This window comes from Micropterus salmoides, unplaced genomic scaffold (genome assembly GCF_014851395.1).
Source record: "Micropterus salmoides isolate LMB-PRFRI ecotype aquatic unplaced genomic scaffold, ASM1485139v1 Ms_hic_scaffold_3, whole genome shotgun sequence".
Taxonomy (NCBI): domain Eukaryota; kingdom Metazoa; phylum Chordata; class Actinopteri; order Centrarchiformes; family Centrarchidae; genus Micropterus; species Micropterus salmoides.
The window spans coordinates 4,635,479-4,657,955 of record NW_024042261.1 but is presented as its reverse complement, the minus strand read 5'-3'; the positions used below and the strand labels follow the sequence as shown (position 1 = coordinate 4,657,955).

The 22,477-nt window shown below is 41.2% G+C and overlaps 1 protein-coding gene across 4 annotated transcripts in view; it reads right to left on the bottom strand.

The window, feature by feature from the left end:
• The window catches only part of LOC119882913 (kinase suppressor of Ras 1-like), a 96,129-nt gene that overhangs the window by 29,683 nt on the left and 43,969 nt on the right, over nt 1-22,477 (bottom strand). For all 4 annotated transcript variants that reach the window (XM_038693276.1, XM_038693277.1, XM_038693279.1 and 1 more), the window contains exons 2-7: nt 9,009-9,156; nt 6,093-6,468; nt 5,069-5,232; nt 4,872-4,938; nt 4,098-4,181; nt 2,373-2,434 (exon numbers count right to left, since the gene is read on the bottom strand). In XM_038693276.1, the coding sequence (XP_038549204.1) occupies nt 2,373-2,434; nt 4,098-4,181; nt 4,872-4,938; nt 5,069-5,232; nt 6,093-6,468; nt 9,009-9,156 (901 nt within the window). The remainder of the gene's footprint in view (nt 1-2,372; nt 2,435-4,097; nt 4,182-4,871; nt 4,939-5,068; nt 5,233-6,092; nt 6,469-9,008; nt 9,157-22,477) is intronic.

Sequence of the window (22,477 nt, the reverse complement as noted above, 5' to 3'; positions counted from 1 at the left end):
GAGACTGTACGCTAAGTGGAGCGAGGGAGGCTTTTAACCTGATGGTATGATAAACATAAATCCAGTCAAGAGCTCGGAGGAAAGGCAGATGCAAATGATTCTGGTGAATTTATTTTTCAGTTTAGTTTTTATCTTTTTAATTAAACTTCCAAGCAGCATTTTTATTATATATATAATAAGAAGCTACTATTTTAAAGTGTTTATCTTAATAGAGGAGCTTTACACACAACCTTATCCGAGCTAATAATAATATTAGTACATTTTAGCACACCATTGTCAATTTTAATCTTATAAAACGTAATTTCCCAAAAACAAAAATTTGGCTAGAGAAAATGCTGTGTGGCTAGTAACTGCAAAAAAGTTAATGTCAAGCCCTGATTGTGGCACAAGAACGGGCACTCATTACAAGATCAATAGAGGCTGAGGTCTACTACACCAGGCAGGACCCCAGGTGCAGTTCACTAACAAAGACCACGCCGATGTGAGGTATAAAAAAGGTTGTTTATTCGATGATGATGATTCGATGATAATGAAGAGTATTTATTATGGAGGGGTCGAGGGGAGAGGGATGAAGTGGTCGAGAACGGAGGGATGAAGGGGGTTGTTTATGGTTTCGGCTAGAAACCGGGGGGTTGAGACTCAGGGTGGGGGCTCGTTTCGAACACTGAATAATTGTAAATAATTGTACAAATTTTCAAATTATTATTATTTTGATTGTTTGATATTTTAGTAATTGTTTTTTTTTACATTTGATACAGATTTTTATTTATTATTATTATCTTTTTTTTTTAATCAATTAATTAAATAAATTTTTTTGTCTATTAATTCACACACACACACACACACACACACAGGTTTACGGTATTATCTATTTATTTTATTTTAATTTTTAATATATTATAATAACACACACATTACTGTTTTATTTATTTATTTTATTTTAATTTTTTATATATTTAAATTTTTTATATATAGATAGAGAGGTGTGGTCCTGAACTTTAGTTATATAACTTAATTTCACTAACAAAGACCCCGCCAATGTGAGGTATAAAAAGGGTAGTTTATTCAGATGCTGAAGAGTATTTACGATGAAGGGGTCAATAGGAGAGGGATGGAGGGGTCGAGTGTAGAGGGATGAAGGGGGTTGTTTATGGTTCGGAGGCCAGAGCGGCAAGGAACCTGGGGGTCGAGACTAAGGGTGGGGGCAAGTGACCGGAATATGATTCCGGAGAAATTCTGGATTTGGATTGGAGTTGGCAGAGATGATGATGGAACCAGAGGCGTGTGGTGACTCTGCCTGATTCCATGATGAATAATGGGTCTTGCAAAGAAGCGTGTTGGTGTAGTCTGTGGTTTACGTAGGTCTTGTTGGGTTCGAAAGGGCTCAAGTAAGAGGAAAATAGGGTGAGAGAGGCCGAGTTGGTCTGTTTTGCTTCGTTTGAGGTTGAATCTGAGGGTGTCTGAGGAGTGGACATAAATGTCGGAGAGGCTTGCCTGCTGGGTAGGATAATAGAAGTACATACAATACAAATACAAGCGAGGAGGTCTGATGTCAGGGGTAATCGTTTCGGAGCGAGCTGAGGTTCTGTTTTTTGAAGGCCTTTCATTAGCATGTGGACATCGGGGTGAGAGATGGAAGGAGTGGGTGCTCCAGAAAGGAATTTGACAAAGACGTTTATCCCGCTAAGATATACATGGATCATGGATGTTCTGATTTTGAGGACAGAGTGGGCTTAGGTGATGAAGCTGGTTACGGATATGATGTTGACGGAAGAGAATGGCAGGACAAAAGAGGTATGGATAGTTCAGAATGTTCACCACCCTGAATCATATGATGAATGGATCTTGGGAGAGTTTACATAAGTTTCCAGCATTATGTGTAATGCTGTCTCTTGTTATGTCTGTTTTGGCAGATGCAGAGTCCTTGCCCATGTGATTCAGCATGCACATGAGCACACGCTTGAAAACGTGGTGGCTGAAATCTGAAACCTCACCACTAGATGCCACTGAAAACTACACATGGATCTCTTAAGTTATATTCTATTATTCATTATTAAATAATAGTAGTAATAATTATTATAATTAAATTATCTAATATACTATAGATGCCATTTAACCCTAATCCAAAATTTTTTAATCGATCCCCATCAAATCCTCATGTTCCATCTAAAACCACACTCCTTGCATGTACACATGGCACCACACAAAAATCGCCCAAATGGTTAGTTTACAGACATGAGTAACTTCCCTCATGTATTGGTTATGACCATGAGATGTTATGAGCTGACATACCCATACAGTACTTTACCAGAGCATTGGCAAAAATGTTCATTTCTCTGACAAATTCATTTTTAAAAGATAAAATTGCTTACATGTGAGAAATGATATCCGACATGAGGGAGCATCTTTGGTACATTTGTTGTGGCACTTTAACCTGTGAACAGATAAATATGACATACCCTAATAAGACCATAACAAGTATTTATAGTACAGGTGATGCTGAGACAGCAATTTCAGATTTCAAAGCTAAATGCCCTCTCAATAAAATACTATATATATATGTGTGTGTTTGTATGTATGTATATATATGTATGTATATATATATATACTGTGTGTATATATATATATATATATATACACACAGTGGGGCCAAAAAGTATTTAGTCAGCCACTGATTGTGCAAGTTCTCCTACTTAGAAAGATGAGAGAGGTCTGTCATTTTCATCATAGGTACACTTCAACTATGAGAGACAAAATGAGAAAGAAAATCCAGGAAATCACATTGTGGGATATTTAAAGAATTTATTTGTAAATTGTGGTGGAAAATAAGTATTTGGTCACCCACAAACAAGCAAGATTTCTGGCTCTCACAGACCTGTAGGCTCTTCTTTAAGAAGCTCTTCTGTCCATGTTATCTGTATAAAAGACACCTGTCCACAGCCTCAAACAGTCAGACTCCAAACTCAACCATGACCAAGACCAGAGAGCTGTGTAAGGACACCAGGAAGAAAATTGTAGACCTCCACCAGGCTGGGAAGAGTCAATCTACAATAGGCAAGCAGGTTGGTGTGAATAAATCAACTGTGGGAGCAATTGTAAGAAAATAGAAGACATACAAGACCATTGATAATCTCCCTCGATCTGGGGCTCCATGCAAGATCTCATCCCGTGGGGTCAAAATGATCATGAGAACGGTGAGCAAAAATCCCAGAACTACACGGAGGGACATGATGAATGACCTGCAGAGAGCTGGGACCAAAGTAACAAAGGCTACCATCAGTAATGCACTACGCCAAGAGGGACGCCACGCGTGTCCCCCTGCTTAAGCCAGTACACGTCCAGGCCCGTCTGAAGTTTGCCAGAGAGCAGATGGATGATCCAGAAGAGGACTGGGAGAATATCATGTGGTCAGATGAAACCAAAATAGAACTTTTTGGTAAAAACTCAACTCGTCGTGTTTGGAGGAAGAAGACTGCAGAGTTGCATCCCAAGAACACCATACCTACTGTGAAGCATGGGGGAGGAAACCTCATGCTTTGGGGCTGTTTTTCTGCAAAGGTGACAGGGAAACTGTTCCCCCAAACACACCGCTCGGGCAACGAAGGAGTGGCTCCGTAAAAAAGCATTAAGGTCCTGGAGTGGCCTAGCCAGTCTCCAGACCTCAACTCCATAGAAAATTTGTGGAGGGAGTTGAAAGTCCATGTTGCCCAGCGACAGCCCCAAAACATCGTTGCTCTAGAGGAGATCTGCAGGGAGGAATGGGCCAGAAAATACCAGCTACAGTGTGCAAACCTGCTGAAGACTTACAGGAAACGTTTGACCTCTGTCAAGTATTGAGTTGAACTTTCATTACTGACCAAATACTACTATTCCACCATAATTTATAAATAAATTCTTTAAAAATCCTGGATTGTGTATTTATTATTCTCATTTTGTCTATCATAGTTGAAGTGTACCTATGATGAAAATTACAGACCTCATCTTTCTAAGTAGGAGAACTTGCACAATCAGTGGCTGACTAAATACTTTTTGGCCCCCGTGTGTGTATGGAGATGGATAGATATGGGGACAGAGGGAGGTTTTTTACATTCTCTTACTTGCAGTGTTTGCACTTGACACCGAACATCATGCTCTTGCGACACACTTGGCAAGTCTGGGAGAGCCAAGACTTGGTTGAAAATCTGCAAAAGACAAGGAAAAACATTTCTTCATCATAATGGCACTATTGTCTATCATTTGTTTCAGATTAAAATGGGTAACTTTTATAAAAACATTTTTTTCATGTTTGCTAAAACTGTCACTATATCCTGACAGCAGTACATGAGACAGAAAATCTGTGAAATAAAATGATCAAGAATCCAACGCGTCCATGGTATAACAACCAATCAGAGCATTCAAAAACATCCCCCCCCCACCTTCATTCTCAAGCAGGTCCTGTCCTTTCTCGGTGGTGTCTACTTCTGTGATGTTTGAGAGCCCACCCCCCTGTCCGGCCCAGTGACAAATATATACATGTACATAATTAAATAATAAAGACGACAAAGAACTAAATTAAAACTCCTTTGTTAAAGCAATATCTGACTGGCACAACATGGTATCCAGCTCCTCGTTCTGTATATATCTGGGGTTAAAAAATATAAATAAATTAATAAAGATATGTTAACTCTCCCCAACAATTTATAAAATGTCAGGCAGGAAGAAAGATCAATACATCAGTTCAAGTGTTACCATTCACACACAGCCCACACTAATGTGGGGCACATCAACCACAGTTTCCACAGCATAATGTATACTGTCACTTTTTCCTAAATAAATTGTTATTCTAAGCCAGGCAGGAGGTCCGTCTATAGGGGGATGGAGGGGCAACTCACCTGTGTGTTACAGCCAGGCCAATGTCTCTTCTCACTGTCTGAGGGGAGCTCTTGTGCATGGTCACATCTGTGAAGAACATGAGAATATATTATGTCAAAAACACAAAAGAGACAATGGGGAAATTAAACAATACCAAAAGCACCAAAGGACAATGACAGCAAAAATCCAGGCTCCATTAACTGTTATAGGGACTCACTGTCCTGCAAGGTCTGGGTGGCAATCATCATATATGGGGCTGAGGCTGGAACAGGGCCTGGGGTTCGGGCAGACAGCAATGGTGACCGCAGCGCTGAGTCATCAAGACTGTTCCCACAACCATTGATATGAATAGCAGCCAACCCTTTGTTCTTCTTACAGGGCCTGCAAGGACAGAGAGCAACTAACAACTACTGTAACAGGAGCCCATTTCATCCTGTGATGCACAGAACAAACTGCTGAAAAAATAACATTGGTCACTGGTAGCAGGTAAACCATAGTGTAAGACTTAGGGATAATAAATAAATCGTTTTCAATGGCCTTGTTTTATTTGTACATTTTTAAGTACCAAATTACAAAAGAAAGTCAGAGCCCTCAGGAGCGGGACCACACATCAACCAGCAGAATCCTAGTTGTTGTTGGTTCTTCAGAACTCCCTCAAAGTGCAGAGCCTTTTCTGCCAAATCACCATTTGCTGTAAATCTTCGGGTCCTTCAAGTAAGAATCTCCGACTGAGTTAGTTAATTCAGTCAGAGATAAAGAGAAATTCCATTCTCTGAAGATCACAAATAACAGCAAAACTGTAATTGTTGGGTGACGTTTTCCCATTCAATGCATTTGTTGATTCACAGTCATATTCCATTATTTTGAGTGTTATGACAAGAAGGGGGTGGTGATGGCGCATGGATAAGATGCTTGCCTTTGGTGTGGAAGACTGTGAGACATCCACCATTGTGTCCCTGAGCAAGACACTTAACCCCTAGTTGCTCCAGAGGCGTGTGACCTTTGACATGTATAGCAATTGTAAGTCGCTTTGCATAAAAGCGTCAGCTAAATGAATAAATGTAAATGTATGACACATACATGGCTGTAGGGCTGGCAATATCAACATACAATGACTTACTTCTCAACTGTTTTTATTTCGGTTGATATTTAGCAGGTGAAACGTGAGGCATATTTTCAAACAGGAGACTCTGATCTACCACCTTTAAAGACATAACTGCAGTATTATCTTGAATACCAACTTGTGTGTAGCAGGCTCCTCTATGCGGTTGGCCAGCTGTGATTCATGACTCTTGCTTCTTGTCATTGTAATGTTGGGAAAGAACTGCAGCAGTTTGCGGGAAGGCGGTGGTGGTGTGTAGGAGGGCTTAGCAGTGCGTGTCTTTGAGGTTCGGGTGGCTGGAGGGGGGCCTGGATCCAGGACGAAGGCATCAGTCATTTCCTCAGGTGATATGTAAGGTCTCTGGTCATCTGAACAAGGTAACACTGATATGGAGATGGAGCGGCCATGGGCACTGGTAGGCTGTAGGGGGGTGGAAGGGCTAATAGGAGAGAAGGTGTCACTGTCCTGTTGGGGCTCAGAGTTGCAGGAGCCTGATTCAGGCCTCGGGTCACCTCCTTAAGTCAAAGAGGAAAGATCACAAATGAGCAAGAAGAGTACAAACTGACACACATTTAAGAAAGATGTTTCGGATGGTTCTTGTGAAATTTATTAAGTATGTATAAATTTAAAATGTACCTGCTAAATGAACTGTACTTGTATAGCACCTTTCTAGTCTTCTGACCACTCAAGTACTTACATGTCACAATCACCCCATTCATACACTGATGGTAGAGGCTGCCATGCAAGGTGCTAACTGCATATCAGAAACTAATCATTCACACACACAGATGGCACAGCAATCAATGTGATTCAGCATCTTTTTAGTGGACGACCCACTCTACCGCAGCCACACTGATACTCTACTGCTACTGTTAAGTAACTACTTTATAAATGTGTTTAGACGCGTTTTAAAATCCGTGTAGTACACACTATAGTATAATGTGTGTAGAACACTAGAGAGTCAGTGTGCATGGAAACATAAAATCATGATTGGAATAATAATCATCATCATCATCATCATCCCTGAGTTTATGAACTTTTCTAAACAGAGTTAGAAAGTGGTAAACTGAAAACCAAAGTAAATGCTGAAAAAAGACAACAAATTTACACTATTATACAAGCTGTCCACTCACTACTTTACATTGTAGCATAGTGTCATTTCTTCAGTGTTGTAACATGAAAAGATATAATCAAATATTTACAAAGATGTGAGGGGTGTACTCAATTCTATAATATACTGTATATAAGCTTAAGAAGGCCAAATTCCCACATCAAGTTCTTGTCAGCTTTTACAGAGGAGCAACAGAAAGCATCCTGACTGGAAACATCAGAAACTGGCATGGGATATGCACGGCCCAGGACCGGAGGGCTCTGCAGCGGGTGATTAAACTGCTCAGAAGATCATTGGTACCCATCTCCTGCATCAGTGATATCGGTGAGGTGAGGTGTCTGCAGAGCCCAAAGGATACTAAAGGACAGTACCCAGCCAGCCACAGCCTGTTCACCCTGCTGCATTCTAGGAAGAGATATAGAAGTTTCTGCTGCCACACCACCAGACTGCAGAGCAGCTTTTTCCCCCAAGCTATCAGAGCCTTAAACTCTAATTCATCCTCAGCACTGCTCCAGTGATGGTAAATATCTGTTTACCATTTTTTACAATTGATTCTGTATTACTGTATATTGTCTGCTATGTAGCAGAAGGGAGTTACAAAACTTGTTATATTGTGACTATAAACCTACCTACCTATATATATTATATATATAGATTCATATCACACATACTACATTTACACATCACACACACTTCACCAGCAAAACTATTATATCCAAGGTAAAGAATTAGCTGTAAAGGATAGGTGAACATTTTAGCAAGTCTTAAAACATTACTGACATTGAAAAAGTTTTTACTCAATCCTCCTCTCCAAACCAGGGGTGTTTCTAGGCTCGTGAAAATTGGGGGCTTAGCCCAGCATATAAATCTTTCATGTTTTAACAGTTTTAGGTGGCAGATGACAATTCAAAATATAATCAGTAGCTTATTATTATTTTTTAGCTTATGGCAAATTATTATTTTTTTGGCCCACAACAGAACAGCTCCAGCAGAGGGGGAGGGAGTGGGTGCTGTAAGAGATGTGATTGGGCCAGCCCAATGTCAGTATAGGCCTGATGCTTTATGGGCCAGTAGTTAGCCCATTTTTTAAAAACAGTTTGGCCAATTTAAATAAATAATTTGACTTGTAGCCTACTCGATGAGACAAGCGCACTGCTCTTCATCAGAGGAAGAAAACCGAAACTGAAAACACTTCAATTCATCAAACAGAAATATCACCACAATTCCACACAAATTTCACTTCAGCTCCTCTGATAAAGTGCAGCTCACAGCCGCATTAGAGGGAATGAAGCATCCTGGAGCAGAGAGACAGTCAAACAGAGCAAAGTGTCACTGAGCAGGACACAGAGAACAGGTGTCAATGTCACGGTCAGGTGTGTCATGATATTCTCTCACTACTTTGCGGCGACTGTTAACTGTTTAAATACACTGATACTAGACACTCACTGACAACATTTATAGTTAAATGTATTGATTACAATTTTGCTGGGGACAATTCAGAAGTCGCGGATAAGCCCTGAAGCTGTGAGCAATGCGCGCTCTCTCCTCTCGTGCTCCCTCTAAATGCAGGCAGGCTGAGTAACGGTGGGGGGTCACGTGAACTTTAAACAAAATGTAGCAATATTATTGCGAGTAGCCTCCGCTCTTTGAAGACCTGCGAGACAGGCTGCATCATGAAGATTATTACATATTAACATGGTAAATATTTTTGTTGCTGTTATTGAGTTACATTCGGGACTTCAGTCAAAACATTCAGGGCTAAAGCCCCGGGAAAATTACCTGCCGACGCTGTTGCTCCAAACCGCTATGTTATACAGCCTTTGGCATTTTACTTATCATAGAAGGAAAAGCAGCATCTACTGAGATTAACAATGGCGCTCTATTGGATTTTATGCTATAAATGACCCCTCTCAACATGGAGGGCAGCCATTGTTCCTGGTTCACCTGTTTCATTAGCACTCTTCAGACAGGACAGGGCAGAAGTGAGGTCAGAACGATCTTCTGAGTTGGAACCCAAGCGTCTCATTGTTCCCTGCAGCTCAGAGCTGGACATTTGTAGCAAGCCGTCCACTGAGAGCTTTCTTGCTGTAGCCTGCAGGAGATAAGGAGGACGTGTTTGTCAATGACTACTTTAAGGACAAGACAAAGATAAAACAAGCAAATTTGTTATGATAATGATCAGCAGTCTGTCTGGGATCCTGTGTGTTCATTCCTAAGTTTTTGTACTTCTCTCCTTTGTCTATGACAAGAAATGTCTCCTACACAGTCCTTGTCCCTGCACCTGCAAATCTTTTCTGACCTGCTGAGGTACAAACAGTGAACAACTATAAGATGTGTGGCAGAGTCTTAACATCATGAGGACATATTTCCACTTACAGGAAATGGCATTTGCAAAAAATATTAGATTTTCACCAAGACTGCCAAGACACATTTAGTTATGTCTGCTTTCTGCTACACTCTCAACAATCATCATTCGAGTGGAATCGTCTCTGATCAACAAAAACAAAGCATTAGGAGTATTTCAAATGAGATGCAAAAATGTCTACAGAAAAAGAAAAGTGGTCAGCCGTCATGGAGAGGACACACTCAATAACCAGACAAGAAGCAGAACTGCTGTAATAAGTAATAAATGTCAGTTTACATACAGTATGTATCGTATGCATTCCATGCATCTAACACACTCTTAGGGCCCTATTTAAACGATCTACAGAGCATGGTTTAAAGTGCATGCCGCACAATAAGGAGCAAAGTGCAAATCGGTTGTATTTAGTCTCATAAGAAATCATAGTTGTGTTTCAGCCATAACATTAAACCAGTGTCATCTCCCATTCCCTTTACAAACCAGCTGTGCCTGCACCTGTTGCATTGCTATATAAATGGCAGATGAATGGAATGTAAACCATCAATTGATCCACCCACCCGCATGGACATTTCTCTCCACCTCTACCAGTCCCTGTAACTTTCCAGGGGATTTCTTTACTGTGTGCAGTACTGATGTACGGGTGTTTCCTTTAAAGACTTACTTTGATGATTAGAGAGGCTGCTGTCAGTCATTTAAAACATTTCCATGCGCACAGCAATGTCACAGCAAATATCAAGTAACATTAAGAAAACTATAGTTACAAACATGACAGGTCAGAAATAAAATGTTTAGATATTAATTCATGTTTAGATGCTCTGAAGGAGCTCAGGACTGATCAGGAGGACGGCTGCTTTACTCCAAACAGTTTCACTGTATGAACCTGGACTGTGTGTGAGACCTTCTGGATGTGCAGAAGAACACAGAACATTAATTGACATTAGATCCTGACTGATCCTGTCAGCCTGTCAGGACATTTAAGTAATCAATGACAGTAAAACTACTTATGCAGGACCATCTTCCTATCTGTATAATGTGCCACTGACTTTAGACCAGGTTTTTGTTGCTCAATTGCTTTCATCCTGTCTCATGATAGCAATGTGCCAACAACGCACATGACCACACCTCATTTTAAGACCAACACTCCAATGGCACATCTATGGGAACAAGTAGCCTACATTTGCTAATTACACAACGTAAAATGACAACAGCGTCGGTAGGAAACTAGCAATGACACTTGCGCTTACTATTTGGTGCTATATAAATAAAACTGAATTAAACGCACACACAAAACAAGCCACACTCACTCAGTACACTCTTGGTAACATTAGCATTTATTTGGACCTCAAGTTTGTGTTCTAAATTCACTCTCCAATTAGCTTCAGAAAAATATTTGACTCTTAACATGCTCAATACTTTAAACAGCAAGACAGTACTACAGCTCCATTTGTTGAGTCACTGCCATGATGTAAGGCAGCTTTTATCAGGGTCAAAGGTGCTCTGACACTACGCTGAACTGTGACTTGTATTTTTCTCATCAGTATGTGTGGTTTGTAATTTCTGACTAGAAAAGGATAATGTTTGATACTGTGTTTGTGTTTGTGTGTCTAAATTAAAAATAAATTAAACATTAAAAAAATAAAATATATAAAAATTAAAATAAAACAGTAAATGTTTGTGTGTGTTTAAATAAAATACATTTACAAAAACAGAATAAATAAAATAAATAAATAAAATAAAATAAACACTAAGCGTGTGCGTGTGTGTGTGTGCGCGCGCGCATGCACGCCATAGATCAGTAGTATGTAGAAGTAATTTTATGTAATATAGTAATAAACAAAACAATCAGTAACAAAGAAATGTGTATGTACCAAAAAACAAACAAACAAACAAATAAATCCAAGAAGTATTTATGGTTCATGGGCTCCAAGAAACAATTACTAAAAATAACAAACAATGAAAATAATAATAATTTGAAAAATTTACAGTACAATTATTTAATTTATTTATAAGTCTACTCTGAGTTTCCACTGGTTGAGCCATGAGGGGATTATTTTGCTGCGATGATTTGGCATTCTGGCATTTCTCCCAGTAAATAGTTTCTGTGTGTCTGATATGAATTCAAATTCAGGGTATATTTGGGAAATGTTTGCAAAGTGTTTTTCTCTTAATGTTTTATATTTATGGCACGAGGTTAGAAAGTGCAGCTCTGTCTCCACCTGTCCTCTGTCACACTGGGAGCAGAGTCTCTCCTCTTGTGGTAGCCAGCTCTGTCTGTGGGAATCCTTTCCTATGGCCATGTTGTGTTCACTCAGTCTGTATGTTGTTAACATTTTTCTTAGTTTAGGAAATTTTATTGTGCTCAGGTAATTTGCCAGTGTGAATTCTCTTTTTAGGTCCAGATAACTTTTTGTATTTTTAGTAAGGGGGATATTGGCTGACTTCTGCTCTGCACAGATTATTTTTAACTTTTCTCTGCACCAGCGGGATGCTCTTGTTGTTTTGTCCCATTTGTCAAATTCGTTATTTAGTTTTGGTCTGCAAATTTTGCCTCCATATAGAATTATTGGTTGTAGTACAAACTGGAATCTTTTTGCCAGATTTCAATTGGAATATAGATTTTGATGTTTCTTTTTATTGCATAGAAAGCTCTCCTTGCTTTGTCCCTCAGATCTTTCACAGCCATGTTGAAGTTTGCTGTGTATGTAATGTTGAGGCCAAGGGAAGTGTAGTTTTTTGTATGTTGTAATCTACTGGTGTACTGGTGGAGAAATTGTGTGCGTCAGTTTCACAGAGCTGGTTCTTGCTGTGTTGTTCTTTCTTAGTTTTTAGGGTATACTTGTATTGTTTCAGAGTGGCCTCATAATGACAGCGTATGCTGTGGTTATCTGGGGCCCTGTGCTTTTCATTTGATAATTTCCTTAAACTATTACTCAGGTTTTTGCATTCAGTGTCAAACCATTTCTTATTGTTTATTGTTATTTTGGTTTGGAGGCTTTTAAATTAGACAATAAAGCCAAATGATGAAAAATTTTATTAATTTTGTCCACAGCAGAATTATTATGGGGAAATGTTTCAGTTAGAAATAAATTAGTTAAATCATGTGTTTTGTATATTTTCCAGTGCATTTTGGTATGTCTCTCTCTCTCTCTCTCTCTCTCTCTCTCTCTCTCTCTCATATTACAAAGAGTATGGTCTAGACCTGCTCTATAGGAAAAGTGCAATGACATAACTTCCAGTGTTTCCCCTAGGATATTTTCTCAACCCCCCAAAACTACCATTGTTCGCTGAGCAGTCATGTTACGGACTGACACTGGCACTGTATAATGAAAAATACTATATATTCAAATGCACGTACAATTATTTATAGGGACATTTCACAATAAAAAAGCCTGCATGGAGGGATCCATGTAGGCGTTTTGGTGTTTGACAGGTGAGGTCAAGGGGTCCTCAGGGGTAGGTCATCCCACCTACTGATTAATCAGTAGGTGGGCTGATTAATCAGTGACAATCCGAGTCAGACAAACACACTGAGCCATGACACTTGTTGTTGGTGCAGCTATGCAGCTACCAGAAATACGGTGTTTCTGTTGTTGCTTTACGTCATTAAACCACGGTTATGCTGCGTGGTCATGCGCAGTAGACGCTGGTGCCAACAGGAAGTAGCCCTGTAGTAGTATTTTATTGGTCCAAAACTGGCTTCACTGCTCTCCATTCAAATCAGCGGGGTGGCTTCGTCCAGTAATATACTGTCTATGGGTTGGGGTCAGGACTCTGACATACGTCGTTGTGCTGACTCATTTCCATTTCCGGTGCTTGTGTGTTGGTAGCGTGTTGTGCTGCTCTCGCTAAATACCAGTTAAATTTGTTAGATTTGTTGTTACAGCAGCCAACTGTCCGCTAAACACTTATTCTTACAGTAATTCTGCCTTAGCATTCACAGTTCTTTCCATCTTTTAGTGACTGCTGTTTAATCTTATAATTGTTTTCAAAAGTTTTGGTAGCTGACGCTACCATACTTTAGCTTAGCCGTTAGAGACTTTATCTTAGCAGCTAGTGATGGCTTCTCCTTCTTCCTCTCACTCTCCTAGTTTCTCCTGCTCAGTGTATCAGATTTTCAGTTACTCCTCTGCCTCCTTTAGCGGTAATGGTACGTGTAACAAGTGTAGTTTATTTGTAGACATGGAGGCGAGGCTCAGTGATTTAGAAGTCCGGCTCTGCACCTTGGTAGATCAGTCTTCTGGCCTGAGTTAGCCTGTGGTAGCTGTCCCCCGGCATCTCCTGAGCAGCCAGGAAGGGGTGGCTGGGTGACTGTCCGAAGGAGGAATAGTGGTAAGCTTTCAAAGCCCATGGGTCACCACCAACCTGTCCCACTCAGCGACACACCTGCTGAGCAACCAACTCTGATCATTGGCAGCTCCATTTTGAGAAACGTGAAGTTAGCAAAGCCAGCGGCCACAGTTAAGAGCATCCCTGGGGCCAGAGCGGGCAACACTGAGTCTTATTTGAAACTGCTGGCTAAGGATAAACGTAAATACAGTAAGATTATTATTCACGTCGGCGGTAATGACTCCCGGTTACGCCAATCGGAGGTCACTAAGATTAATGTTGAGTCGGTGTGTACATATGCAAAAACAATGTCGGACATCAAAGTTTTCTCTGGACCCCTGCCAAATCTGACCAGTGGTGACATGTATAGCCGCATGTCGTCATTCCGCCGCTGGTTGTCGAGGTGGTGTCCAGCAAACGATGTGGGCTTTGTAGGTCATTGGCAGACTTTCTGGGGAAGACCTGGTCTGATTCGGAGAGATGGCATCCATCCCACTTGGGAAGGAGCAGCTCTCATTTCTAGAAATCTGGCCAAGTTTATTAGTGGACCAAATCCATGACAACCCAGAGTTGAGACCAGGAGGCAGAGTCGCAGTCTAACACACTTCTCTGCCCTTCTATTTCAGCAGTTACCCACCCAAAACCCTACGCAGAGTCGCAGTCTAACACACTTCTCTGCTCCTCCATTTCAGGAGTTACTTAGTGAAAATCCTATAGTGACGGTGTCTGTCCCCCGACGATCGAAATTATTTAAAAAGGTAAACAGAAGAGGAGCTGTGCATAAAAACCTCATAAAAATTAAAACCACAAGAGCAATAGTGCAAACGAATAGGAGAGTTAAATGTGGACTCTTAAACATCAGATCTCTCTCTTCTAAAGGTGTACTAGTAAATAAACTAATATCAGATTATACTATTGATTTATTTTGTCTTACTGAAACCTGGCTGGGTGATGGAGAATATGTTAGCCTAAATGAATCCACCCCTCCCAGTCATATTAATGCTCACATTCCTCGAGGCACAGGCCGAGGAGGTGGAGTTGCAGCTATCTTCGACTCTAGCCTACTAATCAGCTCTAAACCTAAACTAAACTATAACTCATTTGAAAACCTTGTTCTTAGTCTTTCACACCCAAGTTGGAAATCACTGCAACCAATTCTTTTTGTTATAGTGTACCGAGCACCTGGCCCGTATTCTGAATTCTTATCTGAATTTGCAGAGTTTTTGTCAACTTTAGTCCATAAAACGGACAAAGTTATTATTGTAGGGGATTTTAATATTCATGTGGATGTTGAGAATGACAGGTTTAGTACTGCGTTTATCTCTTTGTTAGATTCCATTGGCTTCTCTCAGAGTGTTCATGAACCGACTCACTGTTTCAACCACACCCTCGACCTTGTTTTGGTGTATGGTATTGAAATTGAACATTTAATAGTGTTCCCACAGAATCCCTCTTTATCTGACCACTGTTTTGAGTTTGTATTGCTGAACTACACACCATTGGGCAAAAATTTCTATACAAGATGTCTGTCTGATAGTGCTGTAGCTAAATTTAAGGATGCGATTCCATCAGCTCTATATTCATTATCAAGTCACAAAGTAACGGAGGACTCCTATGCTAGTTTCAGTCCCTCCCAAATCGATCATCTTGTTGATAGTGCTGCAGGCTCGCTGCGAATGACACTCGACTCTGTAGCCCCTCTAAAAAAGAAAATACTAAAACAAAGACGGTTAGCTCCATGGTATAATACTGAAACTCGCAAATTAAAGCAAAAATCGCAGAAACTTGAGAGGAATTGGCGTTCCACCAAACTGGAAAATTCTCGTTTAATCTGGCAAGATAGTCTTAAAATTTATAGGAAGGCCCTCTGTAATGCCAGAGCAGCGTACTACTCGTCATTAATAAAGGAAAATAGGAACAACCCCAGGTTTCTTTTCAGCACTGTAGCCAGGCTGACAGAGAGTCACAGCTCTATTGAGCCAAGTATTCCCATAGCTCTCAGTAGTGACGACTTCATGAGCTTCTTTAATGATAAAATTATAACTATTAGAAACAAAATTCACCAAGACCTGCCCTCAACTGGCACCGACTATCTCCAAACTAAGGAACCTTAGAAACAGCTGTAGAACCAGATACATGTTTAGACTGTTTTGCTTCCCTCAATCTTTACCAACTAACTTCAATAATTTCTTCATCTAAACCATCAACCTGCCTCTTAGACCCCATCCCGACTAGGCTGCTTAAAGATGTTTTACCCTTAGTCAGCACTTCTATACTAGATATGATCAATCTATCTTTATCAACAGGCTATGTACCACAGTACTTTAAAGTAGCTGTAATTAAACCTTTTCTGAAAAAGCCCAAACTTGATCCGGATGTTTTAGCCAACTATAGACCTATATCTAACCTTCCATTTCTCTCTAAGGTTCTGGAGAAAGCAGTTGCTAAACAGCTGTGTGACTTTCTACAGAGCAATAGTTTATTTGAGGGTTTTCAGTCAGGATTTAGAGCTCATCATAGCACAGAGACAGCACTGGTGAAAATTACTAATGACCTCCTTATTGCATCAGACAAAGGACTTGTCTCTGTACTGGTTTTATTAGATCTTAGTGCTGCATTTGATACCATTGACCATCAGATCCTATTGCAGAGACTGGAACATTTCATTGGCATTAAAGGAACCGCTCTAAGCTGGTTTAAGTCCTATTAGTTATCTTTGATCAGGATGTTTAAGTCTCACATTAAGCAAATTTCAAGGACCGCCTTTTTTCACCTACGTAATATTGCAAAATTCAGGAACATCCTGTCTAAAAATGATGCAGAAAAACTAGTCCATGCATTTGTTACTTCTAGGCTGGATTACTGCAATTCCTTATTATCAGGCTGCTCGAAAAAGTCCATTAAGACTCTTCAGCTGATCCAGAATGCTGCAGCACGTGTTCTGACAGGAACCAGGAAAAGAGATCATATTTCTCCTGTTTTAGCTTCTTTGCATTGGCTTCCAGTAAAATCCAGAATAGAATTTAAAATCATTCTTCTTCCCTACAAAGCTCTTAATGGTCAGGCACCATCTTATCTTAAAGAGCTCATAGTACCTTACTACCCCACCAGAGCACTGCGCTCCCAGAATGCAGGGTTACTTGTGGTTCCTAGAGTCTCCAAAAGTAGACTTGGAGCCAGAGCGTTCAGCTATCAAGCTCCTCTCCTGTGGAACCAGGTTCCAGTTTGGGTTCAGGAGGCAGACACCATCTCCACATTTAAGAGTAGGCTTAAGACTTTCCTCTTTGATAAAGCTTATAGTTAGGGCTGGCTCAGGTTAGTCCTGAACCATCCCTTAGTTATGCTGCTATAGGCCTAGACTGCCGGGGGATTTCCCATGATGCACTGAGCTCCTCTCTCCTCTACTTTCTCTCCCTCTGTATGCAACCTCATCCCATTATTGCATGTTACTAACACAACTTCTCCCCTTTCTGGTAGTCTTGTGCTTTCTCGTCTCTCTCCTCTCTCCTCCTATCACTTCCTGCAGGTTTTCTGGCTCTGGAGCTGTGGAGTCTGGATCTGTGGTTGCGGGTCACCTGCTGCCCCCGTGTTCCTGCTCGACACCCTCTGCTGCAACGACTATTGTTACTAGTCCTATTGTTATTATTGTTATTATAATCATTAACATTACGACTGTTATCATTAACACTACTATACATATCTGTACCATTTTTCATTTAGTCCCCAACCGGTCGAGGCAGATGGCCGCCCACCCTGAGCCATGGTTCTGCTCGAGGTTTCTGCCTCTTAAAAGGAAGTTTTTCCTTGCCTCTGTCGCCTAGTGCTTGCTCCTGTAAATACCATCATAGAGTATGGCACTATATAAATAAAACTGAATTGAATTGAATGTATTGTTGCAATACATGTATTGTGAATTGTCCACTATTGATAGCCTCCATGCTGCTGAACACATGGTAAGTGGGTCTGACGACGCTACTCTCACGTGGGCACGTTGTTTACAAAGCATGACCAAATGTATGTATGTGGACAACCCCCACCCAAAACAATGGTAGGGGAAACACTGACTTCTATTATGAATTGGCACTATATAAATAAAACAGAATTGAAATAGAAAAATATTAGTTAGCAGGATATAGTATGAAGCAGATAAAGAGACTAGTTTGTGACCCATACCTTTCTGCTCTATGACATTCTCCTTTGATGTGTGCTCATATATTATGTGTGTAGTGCACATTATGCAGCAGGTATTACATATGATGACATTTGCTTATTTAAATCTTAGTCCCATAAAAGTTACTAATCTTATTCCTACGTTGCTGTTCCTACCGTTCAAGAGTTGTAAGGCGCACAGAAGATTTACATCTATTAAGATGTCAGACTATTTTATGTAGGCAGGAGGACAAGCTTCAACAGAATTTACGCAAGTGGAGAAAGGAAGGTATTCTGTGAAATATTCAGAAAGAGGACACATTGCTATAAGAAAAAGTCAGTATCAAGAACTATGGGGCTTCACAAAATTAGCCTAACAGGTATTAGGGGAAAAAAATAATTGTGGGTCTAAATTGTTAAATCAAACACTAGTCTGTCGGTTTCTTTCTAAGCTGCTGTAAAATGCCTGACCTGATGCAAGACTGATTCCTGGAATCTGCTGGCAAACTGCAAAAACAGGGTTTACACTTCACTGCTTTTATTTTACCGGAATGTGTTTTCTCAGCCAGTGAGTGTGTGTGCGCGTGTGTGGACATAAATCTGTTTACAGTGTCACATTATGGGGACTGCAATTACACATTACGTAAATCATTACATGTCAGGGTGAAGACGTGGTTTGGGGTAGGGTAAGGAAAATACTGGTTATGGTTATGTTACAGTAATTCTCCAGGAAATTAATGTAAGTCAATGTAATGTCCTCCGAAGTGATGAAAACACGACTGTGTGTGTGTGTGTGGGGGGGGGGGGGGGGGGAGACAACTAAGGACAACTCTGTGCAGTTCCTGATGACCACAGCTCATGGAAGAACACCTGTGTGTGTGCTCCTTCTTCTTGTGTGCAATTATGATGTGAAAACCAGTGGAAAATATGAAACACCAGCAGCTCCCACACGCCACACTTTGTGTAAAAAAAGATTACTGAACAATATTTATAACCATTCTAAACAAAGGTGGTGAACATGTTAAACATTATAGCTGTTGAACATCAGCATGTGATGTGACTAATGGGATCACAGCGACCTCACTGATGGAGTTGTTCATTTGTGATCATAACTGAACTTTTATTATGTGAGTGAACGATTTCCCAGGAATTCTCCAGATAGTCACACAGACATGTGAAGTCAGCTGTAGCTACGATTGGTCAATGACCTGTGACCTCAGATACAACATTGATAAAAAAAAGTATTTATCAAACTGTATCACAACACAGCAAAAGACTGCAACTGTAAAATTCTTCCCTGCCTGACTGATTCCACAACAAACCCATCAGCTAACCACACCAAAGCAACTTCTTTCTTTACGGATAGGTAATGTACCAGGGCATTGTATAGCTTCACACAGCTTAACGTACTTGGCTAAGCACAGGACTGTAGCTTTGATAAATGTACATTGATGGGTTTTTCATTTAAGTTTTATCTTTGCGATCATTAATGTGACATTATGTAACCATAGTTCTCAGCCACTGCTAAATTGTTGTCAGAAATGTTATTCTTCACACAGACACAGTCTTTGCATGCTAACTCCTTTTAACTTTGCACCGATACACAGATCATATAGGCCCAAACATAAATAGACTTCTGATCCGGCCTTAAACACAACAACACATGCAGAGAGAAACCCTGTTCTCTCAGCTTCTTTTGTCTGCATCACATCTGTGCTTGTGAGGACCCTCATTGACATAATGAGTTCCCTGTACTCTTACCCTACCGTTAACCATTACAAACTAAATGCCGACCCTAACTCTTACCCTAACTAAAACCTAATTCGACCCTAACACTTAAAACTAGGTCTTAACCTTCAAACAGCCCTTCAAAGTTGCGAGGAGTTGTACAAACTGATATATTTACACGTTTGTATATGCTGTGATGATAAATGCTGTCTAGTACTTCTTTACATGAAAAAAGATTCCTTCATACAAAAGAATGATCACATTTGTATTTTTGTGAAGAATACAGTGTTAAACACACCCCATATTAGAGAGAGAACTGAAACACAACTTTAGGGAGAGGCAGGAGGGATTTCCTTTGAGATAACAAACAGGAATAGAGGATCTAATTGAGAAAGACGAAAAGATATGGTGCAGTAATGTAATGTAATTTGGAGAAGCAAAGGGGAAATTGAGGTACATTGGTACAATGTCAGATATCACAGTGAGCGGGGTGGGGATGACGGTCGAGGCAGATGGAGAGAGACCTCAACACCAACAACACCAAAGATATGTGGCAGGCCATCAAAAACATCTCAGTGGGGATGTCCGTTGACCTGGACGCCATGTCGGTCAGCTGGTCCCGGGTGTAAACAAAGCGGCCATCAATGCTGTCCAAGCCATGTCATCTTGGACAATATCGCCCACCCACTCCATGATGCGCTGGTCAACACAGTAGCAAAAATGTAAAATGTAAATGCTCCGTATTTGTGTAGCGCCCTTCTAGTCTTTGCAAGCACTTTTTTACACTACATCGCATTCATCATTCACACACTGAGTGAAAGTGCTCAAACAGAAACTACCATTCACACACATTCATACCCTAGTGGAACAGCCACCAAAAATGCACCAAAATGCACCACAAAGCACCACAGGAAGTCATTCCTGCCTGTGGCCCTCAAACACTTTAACTCCTCCCTCACTGGGTGCTTCTCAAGTCTCTTGTTTGTTGTTTCCTCGCTACTCGATCCTCGCTTGAACCGGAACTTGTTCCGCTCCGCCATCTTGCAGGTCCCAAAGCTCTTATTTGCGCTCCGAGGATAGAGTGTCCACAACAACAGTTTGGTCTTCCTGGCCTGTGCTGTACGCATTGAAGAGGACAGGAGCCTGCAAACTAGGGTATACAGGAAACCCACTACTTACTTTTCAATTCCCATCACCCACTGGAGCGTATGCTAGGGGTCATGAGAACCTTGCACCACAGAACATACCAACAAGTGCCCAAGCCAGAGAGAAGGAACAGAACCACCTAAAGTGGGCACTTACAGCCTGTGCATACCCTAAATGGACCTTTGTGGAAACACAAAGATCACAAGATCCAGTAAGAACAACACTACAGGGGAGGAGGAAAAGAAAGTCAAACACAACAACATTGTGATTCCATATGTGTCTCAAAGAAACTTTTTAAACACCACATCCCTGTGTTTTTTAAACCCAAGAACATGCTTTTGATCCAAGATGGCGCTGAGTATAGTTGCCTTGGTGTTAGGTGCACTTTGTTTTGTTTTGTTTTTGTGTGTTAATTCAGTTTTCAGGGGAAAAACTCCAGCGGATTTAATTCCCACTTTTAATTCCCACAATCTTATCATTAACTGTAAACCGTTTTACTCCCCCCATGAGTTTGCTTCATTCACTCTGGTTGGTGTTTACATCTCGCCGCACGCAAACGTGCGCAACGCACAGCGCATGCTGGCCAACCAGATACTGTGTGTGTAGCAGACAAACCTGGACTCCCTTGTTATTGTTCTCGGTGACTTTTTAACAAAGGAAATCTCAGCCAAGAACCCCCCAAATACAGCGAGTTTATAAAGTGTCCAACAAGAGAGGGGAACACTTTGGATCACTGCTACACCACAGTTAGCAGTGCCTATCACGCCGTTACACGTGCTCTACTGGGACACTCCGATCACATCAGGGTCCATCTGATTCCTGCTTACAGGCAAAAACTAAAGCTCTGTAAACCTGTGGTGAGGACATCAAAGAAGTGGACCAGTGAAGCTGTAGAGAACCTCCAGGCATGTTTGGACTGCACTGACTGGGATGTTTTCAGGACTGCTACCAACAATCTGGATGAGTTTACAGAGGCTGTGACGTCCTACATCAGCTTCTGTGAGGACACCTGTATACCAATATGCACCAGGGTGAGTTATAACAATGACAAACCCTGGTTCACAGCTAAGCTCAGACAGCTGAGGTTGGAAAAGGAGGAGGCATTTAGGAGTGGTGACAGGGCGTTAAAGTACAGGTTTAGCAGGGAAGTGCGAGAAGCTAAACAACTGTACTCAGAGAGACTAAAGAACCAGTTCTCTGCAAACGACGCCACTTCTGTCTGGAGGGGGTTCAGACAGATCACAAACTATAAACCCAAAGTCCCCCACTCCATAAACGATTCACGGCTGGCAAATGAGCTGAACCAGTTCTACTGCGCTTTGAGAGTCAATCAGACACCATCCCCCATGACTCCTCCGCTCAGCTTCAGCCTCAGTCCACCACTTCTTCTCCTCCCTCCTCAGAGCTGGCCAGCTCCACCCCCTCCCCTCCATCACAGAAAGGGAAGTCAATGGTCTTTTCAGGAGGCAGAAACCCCACAAAGCAGCTGGGCCAGACTCTGTCTCCCCATCCACCCTGAAGCACTGTGCTGATCAGCGGGCTCCAGTGTTCACAGACATTTTTAACACCTCACTGGAGACATGCCATGTGCCAGCCTGCTTCAAAGCCTCCTCCATCAAGGACCACTGGACTAAACGACTACAGACCTGTCGCCCTGACCTCTGTGGTCATGAAGTCTTGTGTTGTCCCACCTTAAATCCAT